General features: G+C 36.2%; 1 protein-coding gene across 1 annotated transcript in view; it reads right to left on the bottom strand.

Annotated features, from left to right (window-relative positions):
• The window catches only part of IL31RA (interleukin 31 receptor A), a 45,801-nt gene that overhangs the window by 9,659 nt on the left and 15,351 nt on the right, over positions 1-20,791 (bottom strand). The window contains exons 6-12 of the mRNA XM_051990841.1: positions 18,975-19,131; positions 17,635-17,717; positions 14,601-14,817; positions 11,043-11,225; positions 7,683-7,784; positions 3,651-3,797; positions 336-473 (exon numbers count right to left, since the gene is read on the bottom strand). Coding sequence (XP_051846801.1) covers positions 336-473; positions 3,651-3,797; positions 7,683-7,784; positions 11,043-11,225; positions 14,601-14,817; positions 17,635-17,717; positions 18,975-19,131 — 1,027 coding nt within the window. The remainder of the gene's footprint in view (positions 1-335; positions 474-3,650; positions 3,798-7,682; positions 7,785-11,042; positions 11,226-14,600; positions 14,818-17,634; positions 17,718-18,974; positions 19,132-20,791) is intronic.

Genomic DNA, 20,791 nt, shown 5'->3' with positions numbered 1-20,791 from the left:
TTATATTTAACATATATTTTAACATATTTAACATGTATTGGTCAACCTAACATCTGGGGGAAGGGGTGGAGGGGGAAGAAGGGGAAAAATTGGAACAAAAGGTTTTTCAATTGTCAATGCTAAAAAATTATCCATGCATATATCTTGTAAATGAAAAGCTATAATAAAAAAAATTATATCTGGGAAAAAAAAAAAAGAATGGCTACTCTTGCTCAATTTGATTTAAGGCATAAAAAGAATTTATCCTTTGAGCCCAAGACATACCAGAATGGCTGTTAACTCCTAACTCAATTCTAAATTTTCCTAAATAATGATTCCCTTTGACAATTACTCACTAATAGATGTCTTGAAATTGAAACTTGTCCCATTTTTGCCTCCAGCCAAGGTATTTGCCATGATCTTAACAGTGTACTGTGTGTTGCTTTCCAGAGACTCCAGTTCATATTGCAAGATACTAGAATCGACTGTTATAGCTGTAAGAAAAAAATATGATGAATTTTAAAAAGAAAGGATGGAGTAATTTGGAGTTCCATCTGGCACTCTTCCAGGGATCCTGTTAATGGAACATTTTGATGACTAAACCAAAAGCATGGACACTCTGGATTCTAAAACAGGTCACCTCATTCCTCTCAGTATGTTCCAACTTTCCAGATTTCCATTGCAGCCCTGGAGATTTTGGAATAAAGGGAGATTAAAGGCAAGAAAAGAGAATTACTGAAAAGAAAAGCAAGCAAGTCTATGAGTGGATTGAGTATAGGCTAGAGTCTAGAAGACCTGAATTCAGACTTGCCTCAGATTCTTACTAGTTTCCTCATCTGTAAAAGAGGGTAATATAAACTGGGAAAATAACAGAGCCTACTTCCCAGGGTAGTTATGTGGAGCAAATGAGGTAATAATTTTAAAGCACTTATGATAATACTGGCAAATAGTAAGCCCCTATGTAAACATTTGTTATTATTATTAATAATAATATTGTAGTTCTACTTGTATCCAAAAAGCCAAGTGATCAATAGAAGTTGCAGATTTAGGCTTGAGGTAAAAGGAAAAAAAAAATCCTGCTGTCTGAAAGTCGAATGGATTGCCTCAAATACTGGGTTCCTCCTCACTGAAGGAAATGTTAGGAGACCAATTGTCAGAGATATATGGGTTAAACTAGATAGCTTGTTCTATAATATAATATAATTAGTATAATACAATGTAATGCAATGTAGTATAATGTAATATAATATAATATTATATACTATATGATTCCTCCCCCTACTTTAGTCAAATTCAGTTCTGTAAGGAAAAGAAAAAGGAGGGGAAGTGTTCATTAATCCTCATGAGATCAAGTTGGTTTGGGGACTGTTGAATTCAATTCCATTCAACAAGTTTTTATTTGTTAGGCTAAATAAATACATATTATTATTATTATTATATTCTATACAAGGCAGAATAAGCCAGAGGATAGTAAGTACTAGTGATACAAAAACAAAATTTTAAGTCCTGCCCTCAAGGAGCTTATGTCATATTCCAGATTTATTTCTAAATAAAACAAGTGACTTGAAGATACTTGGCCAAAGAAGACCCCCTCAAAAGAATGATTGAAAGTTCTAGGTGTTCCCAGAGCAGTTCCTGCCTCTTATGATCCAGTCAGTGTCCTGAATCCAGGACTTGCCTTTCTAGATTCATCTTCTCAGGAATTGAATTGGAACTAGAGGGAGAAATAAGAGTTTGGGCAAATAGTATTTGTTCTATTGCTATCTGTTGATGGCTATGAATTAATTGTTAGACAGAAGAGGCACTGAGAAGAAAAGAATCATTCATCTAAAGCTGGCAGGAAATGTGGAGGTTTGGCAGAGAAAGAAACACACCCAGGCAAGTTAATTTCCCTGAGGTAACACAGGCATTAATCATTAGAATTGGAATCCAGATATTTTGACTTTTGACTCTAGAGTCAGAATTCTTTCCGTTACACTACACTGTTTCCAGGGAAATGTCTGTCAATTGAGTCAGGGAGGAACCTGAGAAAGGTAGATGAGACTGCTTTAGGGAATGAAAATGTATCAACTATTATCCAATTGCTATTCCTATCCCTAGAAATGATCTATTGAGGCAGTGATCAAAGTGACCTCCTACCACCCTTATTCATATAAGGAACTAAATGAATTACTAAAATCACAGTGTTATTGAGTGTATTGGGACTTCAGCAAAGGCTGGATAACCAAGGATAAAATTCAACTTCTCAATCCCTTTGTAAATCCCCTTATGGTGTCTTGGATGATAGACCCAGTTGATGCTGGACCTGGGTTAGTGAAACCCTAAAATCTCAACCCCTCCTGGCCTCTGGGAGGGCCCCCCACCCTCTTGGTCACAGGGGAACTCCTAGATGGTAATCTTCATCTACAATTCAATTGGAGATCTTGACCTGGGGTATACTCACCACCCTTTATTGAATTGGAAAATTAGTCCCTCAAATTCATCTGGAGATCTCTCCCTAGCTTCTGGCCACAAAACCCCACATAATGAAAGGATGAACCCCAAACCTTTGCTAATTCCTTTTGGAAGAGCCTCCCTGAGTTGTTTCTCAGTATAAAACATCTTTGCTTTAAAAAAAAAACAAAAAAAACCAAACCTTTCCTAAAAATCCTTTCAGGATTTAGCCCACTGAGAAAATTGTTTTTCAGTAATAAACCCATTTTTTGCCACAAACCTCAAGGATTACAAATTCTTTCGCAACATTATGACATTGGCCAGGAGACCCCATTGCTGTCTGGATATCTCTTACCCTCATTTCTCACACCTCAATACAGTGATCCTTTATAGGGATGGGGAAGAGATCACTCACAGATGGGAATGAAATAGATTTTTAAATCTCAATTAGATGACTGGGTTTTGTTCATGCAATTTAATCTATACAATTTTTTTTAACAAGCTGAGAGTTATAATGAATAGAAAACTGGCCGGAGAGGAAGGAAGGACCACTTTACAAGCTGGTTTTGTGAATCCAGACAATTTCCTAATACCATAAGTTACAGAACAGTGGCTGATCTATATTGGTAGAAGGAGTTTCTTAACCAGGAATTCCTATACCAATGAATTCACATGTCATATTCAAAACACAACCCTAACTAGATATCAAGTTTTAAAATTCCTTTAAAGCTTTGAGTTCTTTGTGCTTCTTCCCATTATACACACAAAGGTAAGGAGAAAATGATCACTATTCTGCTTCAAGTACCCAGGTATCACACCTGTCACCCAATTCAGCTTTAAATTCCTTTCATCAAAATACAAATATATCCTTCTCAAATCTCTTCAAAGGCACCTAGGAATCTTATATACTACCTTGGATTTTACTTAATCTTGTATATGTCAGAACCCATCTACTCTAACACAAGTTCCTTGAGGACAGGATAAGTGTCGGTTTCCATCTTTGTATTCCTACAGTGTCTAGCACAGCACTGGGCACATAGTTCAATATTCCCTGAACTTAAATTAAAATGAATTAGCTAAAGGAGAAAGTCTGTATGTCGTCTAGAAAACAGACTTCCACTAAGAAAAATTTGCCCAAAAAAAGAGTACAATATGATCATCTTAATTGACTTAGTCAAACTATTTGGTTGGAATAAAAAGAGATTTTTTTTTTCCAGCTGAGCCATATGTACACTTACCAAATTCTATTCCATGGTCAGATTTATAAAACACTGTATAGTTACAGATGAAGCCCCTTCTCTTGGTCTTGGGTATCTCTTCCCATTTTATTGTGGCTGTCTGGGTGCTGATGTTTTGGGCCTTAGCCAATGGACCTTCTGATGGAACTTTTAAAAAGACAGAAAGACAGACAATGAATATTCATTCACCATTAGCCCGGCTTTCTATCTATTGCATCTGCTGCCCCCAACCTCCAGGAAAAAGAAAAGCTTCTGATGAATACTCAACTCAGATGGATTAAAGCTGGGTGACAGTGGTACTAGAGTTGTAATCAGGGAGACTTGGTTCCAACGTCAGGTTCATCATGTCTATTAGCTATGTAACTATAGAGCAATTACTCATCCTCTTAATTGTTATTACATCTCTATATTTGTAAAGATTTTTTTTTTATTCCATACAACTTAACAATTATGAGCATGCAGTATAACAACCTCTTTAGAAAGTTTTTATGAATCAAAATTATGTCTGGGCAATTGTAGACAACAATTCAGTCTGTGTTAACTGTCCAGGGCTGAGAACTCCAAGAAATTTTGAGATATATGTTTTTAGTATGATGATTTGTTATCTGGCAGATGTGCTAGATATTAAGCTTCTGATCTATCGTTGTAGCCGCTGAGTCACATCTTAATAACTATGACGTTAGAGTTGTGTTCCCTATGGAAAAATGTTCTGTAGTTTCTAGTGACAATGACCTCAGATTAAACGTCTTCATTTCCAAAACAAATGTGTATGATTCATCCATCTTTCTGTTGTTTCTTCATCAATATTTTGCTGGCTGAGTTTGTGCATGTGGGGAGTCTTTAGATTTTATCTTGGATCTTAGATTTTATTTTATTAGTTCCATCTGGAAGTAACTGTTGATTACATCTGATAAATCCAGTGCTGTGCAACTGTTACCAACAAAGCTTTATCTGTGCAGAGAAGATTTCTGGTTGTTCGAAAAATATTTCTGTAGGTTTGGGGGCCTGATAACATCTTGATCTATAATTTTGGATATTTGATTATATCTTTCTAAGCATTTGTCAAATGTTAAAATTTTATGGAGCAGCTAGGTGATATAATGGATAAAATGTCTGACCAGGTATCAGGAAAGGAGAAAGTGTATTTGTAATAGAAGGATTTGTCATATGTCCATTTATGCAGAATAGTGAGTTTATGGCACACGATTCTAGCCAGTAGATGGATTTTAGATATATGTAAATTACTGCTATTTATACTCTGTAATGATATTTATACAATTCTATCATTATTGTTGTTATAATAACAGTAATGATTACCATTACTATTATTATTATCTTATAGTTGATATAATTCAGATAGAAATGGTCTTAGCAGTTAGGTGGAACAATGGATAGAGAGTTAGGGCTGGAGTCAGGAAGATTTTAGTTAAAATCTGACCTTAGATACTTAATAACTCTAAGATCCTGGGCAAATCACTGTTATCTGTAAAATGGGTATAATAATAACACTCACTTCCCAGGGTTATTGGGAAAATCAAATGAATATGAGGAAGTATTTGTTAAGTTCTCAGCATAGTGCCTGGTACATAATAACTTCTTTCTAAATGCTTGTATCCTACTATTGTTATTTTAGATTCAGCAGATTATCATGCAGATGATTCCTTTGTTTGAAAAAAATACACTTACAACTGAATAAGAGTGTAGAAATATAGGCTCATTCAAAGCATCTTTGAGACGACACCAGTAGGAGATGATAAAATGGTGATGATAATGATATACTTCATCCTAGTATCACTACACAGACATAACACTGATAAGTAAGAATGGGCTCCTAATAAAAATATGACCTTTAGGTAATTTCTAGAAGCAATGACCTGGCCAATTTCTGCTTCCATAAACAGATCAAGACTTGGCCAATTTTGACACTTCTTTGTTGATGCAGTCATTTGAATTCAGGTAGATGTCACCCATGGAAGGCCTTGGATCTTGGTCATTTCATTGATTCCAACCAGAGATAAAAATAAGATTGATTACATTCAATAAGTCCAGTGGCAGGTACTGAGTGTCAGCTTTTAAAATTATCAACACCATTATCATCATCAATCATTATCATGTCACTCTTTTTATCCTGTTCAGTGGAGTACAGATAAAATTATCTAGAGCCAAATTATTATCTTGCTATTATTCTTTTATAGGTTTATTTGTATATGGATAATTATACAGATGGATATCTTATTAAGTAAAATTTTGGGGATGTAAATTCATCTTCTGTTGTTCATTGACACCCCTGGAGCAGATGGGATGATAGAAATGATATACTTCTTGAGCCCATTCAATTCTGATTTCTTCTTTTTGAGTCCTTGTATTTTGATAACTTCTCATTCCATGTCATTTGGATGTTGACTTTTTAATATAGCTACAATTTTTTTAAATAGATTTTTCTGTACACTCATGAATATAATTTCTTAAATGGGCATTTATTATTATATATTTTTAATCTTCCCTGATGTTCTGCTGAACACATGATGTTTTGTTTTGCTTATTTGCCTTTTCTGCTTTTTTTCTATTCTGTTTTTTCTTACTTTATATTTAGTTCAATAAATAAATTTTTTAAAATAAAATTTTGTGGGTTTTTTTGTTTTGTCTTAATTAAAGCTTTTTATTTTCAAAATATATACATGGATACTTTTCAACATCTACCCTTACAAAACCTTGTGTTCTAATTTTTTTCTCTCTTTTCCCCCTATTCCCCTCTCCTAGATGGCAGGTGAGCTGGCAGGTGTGCATATGTTAAACATATGCAATTCTTCTATACATATTAAATAAAATTTTAAAAACTTTTTAAAGATTGTTCTTAAATTTATATAAGCAGTGTTATATTTGGGTAGATATGTATATAGTTTTGCCTTTAATAATGCTCTGATTCTAAAACAACTGATTTTTTAAAATTTAATTTAAAAAAAAAATAGATTCAATCATGCTGCTCCCTGACTCAAAAAGTTTCAAGGGCTTATATTTAGCTACTAAAATTCAAATCCAATCTGATATTCAAGACCTTTCATAATGTGGCCCCAAACAATCTACTCCTCCCCTACAAATGTGCTTAGTCAAACTAAACTATTCACAGCTTCACAACAATCCCCTATATTTTCTTACCTCTGATCCATGCCTCACTCTATTTCTTCTGTCTCTAAGAGCATCTCTTCTGTCAAAATACATACCCATATTGTTTCTCTCATCTCTAGTCTATCCTTCACACAGAGGCCAAATTAACCATCCTAAAGTACTGACATCAATTGTTCGGTCTGTTGTGCCACAGTTCCCTAAATTGCCCTCAGTTTTCCCTAACTGTTCTGCCTCAGTTTCCCTAAATTATCCTATCTCAGTTTCCCTAAATTGTCCTGCCTCAGTTTCCCTAAATTATCCTACCTCAGTTTCTCTGAATTGTCCTGCTTCAGTTTCTCTGATTGCAACTCCCCTTTTCTGCTCATTAGAACTGAGATAATTAGGGCTATGGAGATCTGGCATTCCAAAAGATAAAACTCCAGATGTCCTATTTCAGATACTTAATTGGTATCCTCTTATCCAGATTTCCTGGCTCTAGTGGGACCCCTCCTTAATTCTCAATTTGTTAGAATTTACCCACAACCTGTCAGAATTGGACTGATGGTCCCTGCCTGGAGATTCCCGCTCACCAGAGTTTAGACTTCCACCGGAGCTTAGAGTCATATATATGTCATTGAGAACTCACATTCACTGTTGGAGTCTTGGAGATGATAGTCTCATTCAGCCCTGGGACCAAACCATGGATCCATTTGGTCCCAGTAAGTCTCTCCCTTTCAAATAAAATATTAAATATTCTCTAATTTCTATCTTGCCTCAGTTTTTCCAGCATTACAAATCCAGACTCATAGTGTAGAAGGTTGGACAACAAAAAAGATGATGAATGAGCTATGGAAGAGTGCCATAAAAGGGCCTCAGATGCACACCAACCCCTACAAATGCAAGAGATGCTATATTGTTCATACATACTCCCTTCTTTGAAATAAGCTTGGATGGAATATGGAACACCAACTTCAATCCCCACCATGGGATACACTGAGATGTTATAACACTGGAATGGCACAAAGTTTTCTGTAAAAAGAAAAACACAAATGTAAGCCCGCATATGGCTGAAAAGAGAGATTCCTTTACCAGGAGTTAAGAGACAGAGGAGTTATGTTACTGACTGGCTGATTTTGTGCAAATCACTTAAAGTTTATTGGCTTTCATTTTCCTCTTCTGTGAAGGAGATTGAACTTGATCAATTTTGCAGATAGTAATATTAATATTAATAATAATTAATTATGTGGGATTATATTCTTATATAATGCATGTTATGTTGATTATATTTATATATTGTTATTATAGTATTTATATAGTGCTATATTTATATATAGGTTTACAGAGCACTTTATAGATATTATCTCATTTTACCTTCATACCAATCCTGGAAGGTAGTTGCTATTATTTGCAGTTGAAGAAATTAAGGCAGAGTTTAAGTGACTTGCTCAAGATTACTCAGGTAGTAAAAGTCTTTGAGGCAGGGTTTGAACTCAGATCATCATGATTCCAGATCCCACATACCACGTATTTTAGCTGCCTAAGATAGTGGGTCTTCAGATTGACCCTGAAGCATCTATTGCTTAGTTGTTGTCAGTTGTACTCCCAATAAATCTTGAAGGTTTTATATAAGATTCCACTTATTACTTTTGTTCATTTGACTATTAGTTTTTGTTCATGTATACTAGATTTGTTAGGAGAGGAAATATGGTCTAGTGGAGGGAGAAACAGCCTCAGTGTATACTTGACATAGGACCATGGACAGATCACAACCTCTCAATGAGAAAGCCAGGTTACTTACTCTCTCAGATTATAAATTACAGAAAAAATAGTTACCTATGTGAGAATCATCTAGAGTTCCTTATGTTCATTAAATCACAGGTCTAGTCCCTATCGTTTATTTCACATGAATGCATGTACACTAATTCTACATATCTATCTATATACCTATACACACACACACACACACACACACACACACACACACACACACACACACACGCATTTACCTCTTGACAGATTATTTGCTGTAACGATGAGCTCTGTATTTTCCAGCCCTTTCTGTAAGTGTTCTGCCCATTGCTGATTTTTTGATAAATTGTTTCACTAAAGGAAATGGGCAAAACCTTGTACTTCTGGCGAAAAGGTTTCTTATTTCTTTACTAATTAATAATGTTCTCCAGTTAAGAAGAGAGAGCTAAAACTTCTCAGGACAAAAAAAAAACCTAGGCAGAACAAGAACAACCCATTTTAACATGGATTTGGTTTGGGGTCTCAGTTTATTCACCTGTAAAATGAGGGGGGCTTTCAAAGTAGAAAATTTCTAAGCTTCTTCAGGTCCCATACAGTTCTAACACAGCTTTTACAGACTGACAACTAATCCTTTGATTGACAGCACAATAACCATGGAATAGGTTGATGAGCTCCTGTATTCTTCCTTCCTCCTAGATAAGATCAATGATTTTAAAAGCTTTAGCTGGACAATTAGATTGAATGCATGTGTCTGGTGAGTGACAGACTGGCAGCACTGTTCCTAACAAATATTGCCCTGAAAGTTGGAGACTCTACCCTCCCCTTTGGCAGCCAGTGGCACTGTGGATAGAGGAAGGAGTGTATTTCTAGAAATTAAGGTCTTTATTTTAACCTGAGCAACCATTCTCTAACTCACCCCACCCATATATGAATATCTAATCAGATATATTTATATCTAAATAAAATGAAATTCAAGCCTTTTAATTGCTTGTGATTCCTTATTACCTTCTGAATTAGGTTCAGACTACTCTACCAAGGCATTCAAGACTTTTTATAACTCAAGACAATTAGCTTTTCCAACCTTATTTCTAGTCCCCTTTCATGCACTCTTGCACTCCTTCCTCTGACCCCCCACCTCCAAGCTGCTTGCTTTACTTTGTCCTGCAATAAACTCTGTGTTCTCAGAACTCCATTGTTTTGCTCAACCTGTTTGTCATGTCTGAAATGCCCTCAGTGTCTATACCTGTTGAATTTCACTCATCCCTTACAGAGGAATTTAAGATTATCACCTTTTTCAACAGGCTTTGCAGCACCATGTTTTGAAATTCTTTATTGTTTCCTTGCCTGGGGCTGGGCTAGCTTTCTTGAGGCCCTTCAGACAGGCCTTGGTCTCAGTGTGGGGAGCAGGAGGACAAGCCAGACACCACAAGGCTGATGAAGATGATGGAATGAATCTTTCTCCTTGTCTCTGACAACTTGAATTCCCACCTCCTGTCCTCTGTCTTCTCTGGCTCTGACTCTGGCTGAGTTTGTCCCAGCTTTATATGCTCTATTTTAATTACATCATCATAGGTATGAATCTTGTAGAACTATATAAAGTACTAAGTTCATGTACTGAACTAGAGAACTATTAAGCACCATACTAAACTAGATAACCATTGTCTTATCAATTCCACTGAGTTAGCATCTTGTGAGAATTCTTGTTTTAAGTGCAAGAGTTCTGGCCCATAACATCTCCACTTTCTTTTGTTTTAGAACATAGGTGGACCTTCCCTGACTTCTCAAGGAGGTGAGAACCCCAAGAAGATGAAAACACCCCAAAGATGAAAATTGCCCCAAGAAGGGGAATCAAACTAGATTAGCGGATTTCTGAAGGGTCTCACTTGAAACAGGTAAACATAAATCCATCAACATGGGAGGTGTCACATAACAAACAACATGAATCAACATGAGGAATTATTTATGTCTATAAGTCCTAGAAATAGTCCAAAACCAATCTATTGTCTATTACTTCATGTGTCAGGGAATCCAATGATTCCTGCCAGTTTTGCAGTCCTTCAATAGTCTCAGATATTCACTAGCTGTATGATCATGGGCTAGCCACTTAACCTCTATTTGCCTCAGCTTTCTGAACTATAAAGTGGGCATGATAATAGCAACTATCACGAGGAATTGTTGTAAGGATAAAATGAGGTAATATTTGTAAAATGCTTAGCACAGTGCCTTGCACATAACAGGTACTTAATATTATTCCTTATTCTCTATGATTTTTTTTCCCATTTCTGGCCTAGAGAAGGAGAAATAAAAATTGCCTCAAATTATTCATCAAAACAATACAAATGAATTCTCTTCAGTTCCATGTTGACCTCAGCCTTCAAAGAGTAAAAACAGGTAATATTCACAACTATTTGCTAATGCACAAACTCAGCTGATTAAAATTAACAGTATTTAAACTTGGGAGAAATTGAAAGTTGTTTTTAAATTATTATAATTAACTATCAGCCTGCACAAGGAACTAAAAAGCAAGACTTTAGTTACCTGCCCTTCCTGTCCATTTCCTGGTTTGTGAGACAAATTCCCAGGACCTCTTCAAATTCTCCATCTCTGGATCTGGGTACCACTCAATTACCCATTGGTCAACTTCTGCATTGGAGGTTTGCCACCACACCTCCAGGTGGTCCTGAGATTGATGCACTTGCACAGCCTCAATGCACTGGAGAACTAATGCACAAAATGGAATCGGCCTTATAAAGCATCACTTGCTCAACATCCAGTAAAAGTGTCCCAAAGCATGCATTGCACAAACCAGAAGACATGGACATTAGGGAGGAAAGAAAGCTCAAATTCAGACAGCAAAACTATTACACAGACAAAATAGAGTTTTAATCCTCCCAATTTCTCCTTTCCATTTTTTCTCAAAGGTACCATTTTTATGGTACCCTGCCTCTTCCTCTCCCCCATCTCCCAGTAGAACTAAGTCTTCGGAAAGTAGATATTGCTCCATATACACTAAAATAAAATTGACTTATAAAGCCAATTGTGTTGCCCTCCTGGAGGGTGGATGGGTGTGAAAATGTTTGGACTGAAAGTCCTTTAAGGCTTTTCTACCTCCACTTTATTTTAATCAATAAGTAATGGATATTTGAGGGAAAGGATTAAATTTCTAATTGTAGAATTCCAGGCATCAAATGAGGGGAAAGAAGAAAAGTGATATCCAAAGGGAACTTCCAGATAAAATTATACCAGGTAAATTCACACGTTGTTTACAGGTTCAGCAGACAACACAGCACTAGAGCTAGATTTTGTGCTCCATTTTGGAAGGAAATATACATATGTGGTCTCAAATTCAAGCTGTGGTTTGAGCAGGAAAAATGATTTTCTACTGAAAATATTTCAAATCCATGAAAGCAGAAAGAAGAGAATCACAGCATTTCCTCCAACCAACCCTGTCCCCATCCTCCACTGAAAAATACCCAGCTAGGATTTCCTGGCCAAGTTGTACTTAGAATTAGGAATCATGTTCCATCAACCATGTCCAGGAGAAGCCTGGGGACTTACCCACTAACCCATATTCATGCTATAAGAGAAAGAAGAATCTAAATGTGAATAGAAAAGCTTTTTTCAGCATGGCAAATAGGAAAAGCCTCATGTTACAACAGTTTAGAATCCTGTTCACAAAACACCTTTGCAGTCTCTAAATGTGCTCTTTCCTCTCCGCTCCTATTGGGTCCTGACCTCACTTACTCCACAGCCAGCACATGGCCATGATTCCCCATAAAAGAGAGGTAGAAGATATAGGGGTCCACATAGGGACCAAGGAATTGTGGAAAGAAGATATTACATCCATAAATCATGTGTAAGAGCCCCATGAATCTCTCCAGTAGGTGAATGTGAAGGACCTACTCTTTGTCCCAGATAAGCCTCCATTTCTAGCTCATTTAATCTCTGAGGGACCTCATCCCAACGTTACACTTGTCCTGACAGGTCCTATTCCCAGAGTGAGACCAGCTAAATCTCTGCTTCAAAGCTCTGATTGCTCCTCAGGGCTAAGAGGGTGACTTCCAAACTTCTGAAGCTCATGAGATTACATTCATCATCAATATTGTTTTCATTTTTCTCAGCAACTACAGGGTCACATGTCTGCAGCTTCGTGTTATGTCTAAATGAGAAAAGATCCTCTACCTCTTGGAGATCTGTATTAGCTCATCCTACTTAAACACAGACAGGAAACAGAAAAAAAAAGGAGGGCAAATCTTTTCAGAAGCCATTTGAAAAGCCTTTCATCCATTTTTGGTAAGTGGACTAGTAACGGTAATGCAATACTTTTCCATGCTTCAACGTCCATCTAGGGGACTGCATTAAGTCAATCATAATGCACAATCGCATAAGGGTTGGACTCTCATTTGCCAGTACACTGCTATATAATGCATTTTAATTTAATTTCTTCTACTTCATTGGTCATAAATTTTTAAAAACAATACAGTTAAGTCATGCATATGGACATCTCTAATGTACCATGTTCATGTAGTAAGGATCTGTTGAATGAAAAAACATAAGAAAAGGAAGAAAGTTGAGTTTTGCCAGTGCGTAGGAATCTTGTAAGATTATCACTGAATAAACATCACCCTAAAGGCCAACAGCTACTATCTCCAAAAGTGTACAACTTGGGAACAGAGGTAACTACACTTTGAGAACCCTAGAGATTGGTATTAGTTTTCTCATCTATAAAATGGGTATAATAATAGCACTTACCTCCCAGGGTTGTAAAGTACTTAGCACAGTACCTGGTACATAGTAAGTACTATATGAATGTTAGCTATCATCACCATTACGATTATAAGATAACATATTTGTGTGTTTTAATATACATTTTGATAAATTGGTTTTTCATTCCAAAAATATTCATTCATTCAAGTCTAAAAGATTGAAGTTTATTAGCTTCCCAGTTCATAAATCATCTCTAAAAGCCTAAATTCTATTATGGTGTTCTGTTACATTTGACTCTTCAAGACCCCATTTGGAATTTTCTTAGCAAAGATATTAAAGTGCTTTGCCATTTTCTTACCCGACTCATTTTACAAATGAGAAAATTAAGGTCAACAGGATTATATGACTTGCCCAGAATCACATAGCATTAAGTGCCGAATGTCAGACTTAAACTCTGGTCCAGACCCAGTGCTCCCTCTAGTTCTTGTTTCTACTCCATAAGCCTTAGGGTAGAGGGCTTGTACTAGTTTTTTCAGGCTCCTACCTTGAATGCCTCACCCTAAACACTGTCTCCTCACCTTACCTCCCTTTAGAGATAAAGTCTTAAAATTTGCTTGAATGTTTAATTTTCTGTTTCCTACAAATCAGTTTTCCTGCTTTCTTACCATTGTGGCAAATGCCCAATATAAGGCTAGATAGAAAGGATAGCATCTAAATTCTCACTATTCCAACAGCTTTAGTTCAATATCTATTCTAGTTGGTTTTGATTGGCAGGATCTTAGGTTGTAGGAATCTGGGGCTTAAATCACTCTATCCTAAAATGGATTAATAAATGATTGCTGAATTCTAGTTGATTCTATATCTCTTTTTCACTAGCTTTGTAATCACATCTCCCTCTCATGAAATCATTTTCAGATCTTTTGAGGGTGGGTACCAAGAAGCTCCCTCTAGGCTATCATCCAGGTGTCATTAAATTTAGAAATTAACCCACTCCAATTATAACTCTGGGCAACTAGGTGGTGCTGGGAATAGTGCTGGTCCTGGAGTTGGGAAGATTCAGATTCCTAAGTTCAAATCTAGCCTTAAATACTTATTAACTGTGTGACCCCTTAAGTTATTCACTTAACTCTATTTGCCTCAATTCCTCATTTGTAAAATGAGCTGGAGAAAGAAAGGGCAAGAAATGTACCTTTGCCAAGAAAATCTCAAATGGGGCCACAAACAGTGGTCACAAAGGCTGAACCAATGAATAACAACAATGATAACTCTTCTCCCCATCTCTATCTTAATGCCCCCAAAAGTATCTCCCTTAAAAATAAGTTCTCCTATGGCAATTATTTTGTTGGTTCAAAAATCAAAGTATTTTCTATTCTATTACAAGTAACATACGTTTTTCATGAACAGCCGGTATTCTGAGTGTCGCTTCTGGAGACACACCATCAAATGTACTGTATACCACAGTCACCAGGTAAGCAGCACTTCCCAGATGTAATTTAAATTGTTGATCAGTTGTCATCTTTGTTTCCTTAACAGTGGTCTCATTTTCTGGAAAGTACCAGATGTTGTAGCCAAGTGGTTTCCTTACGTTCGGGTCTGCTCTTGCCTCCTACACACAAATAATACTGAAACTACTACCAAAAATCACACCAGATGTCACTGAAAACAGACATTTTGTAAACAGGGAAATAGTGATGATGAAGGATTTATGGGACTGATTCCACAACCAAGAAATTACCCTTTGAGACTAAATAACACAAAGTGGCTAAAATAGCACAACTCCTTTTAGGATTATAAAACCCTTTGAGGGGATCCCTATTTATGTAAGTGCTGTAGAGATCATAGTACTCACCATGAAACCCAAGTAATTAAGAAGTCTTAGATCAATTTGAACAGCTCCCTCTCTCTACCCTCCTTTCACTTAACTCCATCAATGGTTGATTAATCCCACAAAAGGCTGGTATAGTCACAAATGGATGCTGTGAGGACCAATTCTTGCTTAATATCTAAAGATGACCTTTTCCTAGGCCATCCATAGTACAGAAAAATACAAGTATAGATTGATTTCAGAGTTAACCTATTCATTTAGTTCCACGCTAGGGCAGGTACCAGAAGTCACTAATCAAACCGGACTCTTGAACAAGGAGCAGAGAACTACTAAACAACATTTTGCTCTAGGAAAGCAGAGCAATCACCAGCTTACAATTAAAGAGCCAAAAAAAAAAAAAAAAAAGACATAAAGATGGCTTCAGAGAAATTTGAAAAGATTTATATAAATAGATGCAAAGTAATGGGAGCAGAAGTAAGGGAACAATTCATATAACACCATATAATAACACTGTAAAAACAAAAACAAACAAATTAGGAATTGTAATTGATAGAATGACCAACTATAACTCCAGAGGACCAATAATGAAGTAAACAATTTACCTCTTAATAAAAAGATAATTGACTCAGGGTAAAGAATCAGGTATATTTTTGTTTGTCTAAAATGTAGATTTTTTTTTTTTTGCTTAAATAGGCATTGTTAAGCAAATTTCTTTTCTGTAGGGATATCGTGGAATCACGTATTATAGAATTAGTTCATTAAGACTCTGGGATTTATGTGCACTGGCACAAAAGAAATAGTGTTAGGTATTCTTTTTCTTTTTCCAACGTACAGAAGAAATTAGGAGGAGGAAAGATACTAAGAGTGCTGACTCACAAAAATCAATCAATCAATCAATAGAGATCTTAAAACATTTAAAAGAAATTGCACAGGAGAGGTCAGAAGGAAGTTTAGAAGATAACATAGACAAGCAGGACAGTTTTGAAATTACAGGTTGAATTTATTCTATGTTTAAAAAAATAAAACTTTCATACATAATAGAAATTTATGGTTTCATACGTAATCATCTTTTTCTATTATACTTTGTATATAGAGACATTTGTTAAGTGCAGATTTTTTTTAAATTTGTAAACAAATGAAGGACTCATGAAGTCCCACCTGCTTACAGATATTTTTCCCTACTCCCAGGCCATCCTGCCATAAATCTGAAATTTTCAACATTGGATTCTCCTTCCATAAAATCACTGTTACTTGAGGATCATATTCCTTCATTTAAAGAATACCAACGTCACCTGGGAAAGAAAAAATGATGCATTAACCAGGATCAATTTGTCAGACTATCAGGTTCCTTCAGAAATAGGAAAACAAGGGCAATTTTGACAAACAAAGGACACTCCACAAAAAGGCAATCACTATACAGGATCTGATTAGGGATATATTGGGAAGCACCAGGGGCAAAATTAAAACAAAAACAAAGAAGGAAATAACCAAACAAATGTGTTTTTCATCTAGATCACAGACTGGTCTGGCCTTTCCCTGCTTTTTCTCAGCCTTGGGTTGTTCTGAAATAAGCAGACATGTTGGCATGCTGTTCAGATTTGCAAGAAACAGCTGGGGGCAGCTAGAAGTTTCCCAAAACTATTTCTTTTGTGCCAGTGCACATAAATCCCAGAGTCCCAATGAATTAATTCTACAATATGTGACTCCACGATATCCCTACAGAAAAGAATAGTAAATGCTGGCCATGGATTAGATTTTTACACTCAGTAAAATAGGCAACATCATCCATTGAATGATGATATTTATTTATCCCAGTATCAGGGAAGCCATTAAAGTTGTCATTACCCTCTCTTTCCATTGCTTACAAGTATTCATCTCCCATCTCATTTACTCTGTCTCCTTTCTTCTTTCTCCTCTTTCCCCTATTTCTTCCCATCTCTCTTCTCTCTTTCCTAACTCCTTGTCTCCTCCCATCTTTTCTCTTCTCATCTCTTCTCTTTTCTGTCTCTTCTCTCTTGTAATCTTTCTACCATTTCTTTTCTCCTCTTTTTTTTCTTCATTACCTCTATTCCATCAACTCTACATCTTTATTCTCTCTTTTCTCATGGTCCTTCTCTAAAAGAATGACTTGCTACAAACTATTGTCGTTCTTTTTGGAGAAAGAACTAACTCCAATACCCACAATGATCAACCAATTCGCCTGTTCTTAAATCACTGCTTTTCAAACTGAAAGATCTTAGAGGGAAGTCCCAAGGAGGAAGTCCATCCTCACTTCAATCCAATTCACTTGCATGTCATAACATCACCTACCTCCCTGATGTGATGTACCTTTTTAAGGATAAAAACATCAACAACATTCTAACAAGACCTTTGCTCATGGCATTTAAATTGTGATCTACACTGTTGAATAGATTCTTTAGTATCATAAATACTATCCTTGCAGATGAGTTATGTAGGACTAGATAGAATTCTTTCTGTTTAGAAAGACAATTGTAAACTGTGGAAGATTTCATGATCCTTTTGGGCAAGGGAATATGAAAAAGATTATGAAGTTCTAGTAGACTAGTGGAACCTAGTGTGTGACACGAGAAGCATTACCTTCCATAACAGCTGCACTGTCCTCTCTCCATCAGGCTGAGCTGGCCCAAGAACTCTCCACAGGTCCAAACTGGAATTTGGAGCTGTGGAAAATGAAGCAATGAGATGATTGGTTTTCCCAAGCTACTATCATAAGTTAGGCAAGAAGTTATTGAATAGAAGGATTTAAAAGAATCCACCACGCTACTGCTAAGGAAGATGCCATTTGGAAGCCCTTTGTTGTGTCTGTGCTTTTGAAAAGAGTGAAATCAGAGAAGTGGAAGCAGAGATGACAAGAATAACTTCAATCTGTCAAGCAAAGTGATTAGTTATAGTGACCACTAGTTCTCCAAACACGTGAACAAGAATCCCCTCTCTATTGCTCAAGATGGGATTCCCCCTTGAGGGAGAACAGCTCATTCCATTTTCTGGCAGCTCTAAAACAGGAATTTTTTCCCTACATCAAGCCTGAATTTTCCTCTCTGCAATTTACAGTTTGGAGGTCAAGAATCACTTAAACCCTTTCTTTTATTTGATAACTCTTCAAACCCCTAGTACTTCTTCTCAAAGTCTTCTGTAGACCAAATAGTTTCATTTCCTTCAACCAGTGTTCATAATATGAATCAAGAGGTATAAAGATCCTGGCTACTTTCAACTTATCATTCATTGTCTTTTTTTAAATGTAATGCCCAGAATTGAACAAAATATCCCAGATGTGATTTGACCTGAGTAGCGCAAAATAGGGTTAATTTTTATATTATTTATCTCTTTTCTTATGACTCAACATTTCCTTTATCCATAGAAAATAGTGAATAACCATGTTCTTCAGAGAAAAAAATGATAGTTTAGGGTTTAAACAAGTCCCTTTATCCTGAAGCATCTATTTTTAAGGAGTAACCTTAACTCCAACATCTCTGGATTTGGTACCTTTGGGTCAGTGGCCTTGGCAGGCTTGGAAGCTTTGGAATCACTGGGCTCTGTGCCCTTAGTACCATGATAGCCTTGGAGTCAGACTTGGTGACCTTTGCTTCAGACTGGAAGCTGTGATATCAAGCTTGGTGACTTCAGGGGTCAGACTTGGTGATTGGGGGTCAGTGGTTCCAGGGACCTTAGAGTTGGGCTTCATGATTCTCAGGCCAGGGCATTTGGGGCTGGCCCTCAGGCCTGTGTGCTTGGTGACATCATGGGGCCAGCATTATAGCCAGTATTATAGAACCAGAGAAAGGAAGTGATGTCCAAGGTCACAGAGATAAGTGACAGAGGATCTGATCTTCAGACTCTTAATCCTGTCTTGCTGCCACTCAATAATAATAAATAATGATTAATAATAAATAAAAATAAATAATAAAAGATCAGCTTGCCTAGTCCCTCAGTTGTTCCTATTCTCTCTTCACTCCAGTTGCTCCAGAATTCTGAGGTGATCACCTTGCATTGCATAGAGATGGCATATTGCTGCAGAAGCAGCAGTCCAGTGAGATTATATGGTCTTTCATTTTCCAGTCTTTGGTTGCCTAGCTCCTGAAGAAAAAGACAGAAACAAATTAGAAAAGAAACATAAATTTGCTCCCCCCCCCATTGTATTTAAATGAATGCTAAAAAATTGCCCTTACATGTACTTAGGAATAAAAATTAAATAATATTTTTAAAAAGAAGTGGGTGACATGTTTTATCTTTGGTCCCTTGAAATTGTGGTTTGTCATTGCCTTTATCAAAGGTCTAAAGTATTTCAAAATTGTTTTTCTATATAATATTGTTATCATTATCTAAATTGTTCTCCTATTTCTGTTCATTACATTCTGCATCAGTTTATAAACTTTTTTCTTGAACAGTACACCGTATCATTTCTTATGACATGGTAGTATTCTATTAAATTCATATACCATAACTTGCTTATCCTCCCCCAATATGCGGGCACTCTCTTAGTTTCCAACGTTTTGCCAATACAAAATGTAGTAGCAATATTTTTGTACAAATGGATCCTCTTTCTTTGATCTTTTTGGAAATATGAAGCCAGTAAAGGTATTGCTAGGACAAAGGATATTAACATCTTAGTATCTTTGGGATTATAGTTCCAAATTGTTTTTCAGAATGGCTGGACCAATTCAATGTTCCTTCAATAATGCATTCTTGTTTTTACATAGCCCCTTCAACATTTGCCATTTACCTTTTTTTCACTTCTGTCAATCCGATGGGTATGAAGTGTAATGCCAGAGTTGTTTTAATTGAAGGTTGGATTCTATGGCTTCAAAGGATCCTTTCAGTGCTAAATATATTATCCTATCATACTATGTCAGAATGAAAGGAGACCAAGAGAAGACAGTAACTACATATAGCTTTATCAAGGAGTTTGGCTGAGATTTTTAATTGATTGATTATTGATTTGAAAGTGAATAGAAATATAGGATGTTTGGCTGGAAGGGCATATATAGTAAGAGTTTTTTCTTAAGAAGGGGGGACTTAAGCATATTTGTAGGTAGTAGGAAAGAAACCAATCCATAAGAATAGATTGAAAATTAGTAAGAAAGGAGGGATTGTAAAGGAAATAGAAGGAAGAGGATCAAAAGTTCAGGTAGAAGAGCTGGCCTTGGCACAGAAAAAGGCCTTCTTTTCATCAAAGACTAAAGTGAAAAAGGAATTAAAGGGACATAATGTCAAAGAATTTTAGTGTGTAAATAAGGAAATTTAGGGCAATGGCCTTTGATTCTTTTTTTTTTTTTTTTAATAAAGGCAAGGAATTCAGCTGAGACAGTGGAGGAAGAAGTGCTAGAAGAAGCTTGAGAAGAAAAGAAATCTGGAATAGCCCAGGTGGTGAGTAAAAAAGAGAATCAATTAGGAAGGAAGAAAAGAACTGCACACACACACGCGCACACACACACTATATATATATGCACACACATATAAATGGAAAGAGAGAGAGAGAAAGGGAGAGAGAGAGCTTTGTTGAGAGTAAATAAAATATGTATGCAACAAATGATTTAGTAACACATGCAGAACTAATTCTAAATAATGTCAATATTTCATAAATCAACACAGTAAATAAATGAATTGTCAAATTCACTGGACTAGAATACAGATCCCACCACTTAATTATTAATTATATATATATATATGTATATAAAATACACACATTATATATGTTTATGTAAATATGTGTATGTATATAATACGTATAGTTATT

Source organism: Antechinus flavipes, chromosome 1 (genome assembly GCF_016432865.1).
Source record: "Antechinus flavipes isolate AdamAnt ecotype Samford, QLD, Australia chromosome 1, AdamAnt_v2, whole genome shotgun sequence".
In the NCBI taxonomy this organism is placed as follows: domain Eukaryota; kingdom Metazoa; phylum Chordata; class Mammalia; order Dasyuromorphia; family Dasyuridae; genus Antechinus; species Antechinus flavipes.
The sequence above is the reverse complement of the archived record's forward strand: the minus strand, read 5'-3'. Positions and strand labels throughout refer to the sequence as shown.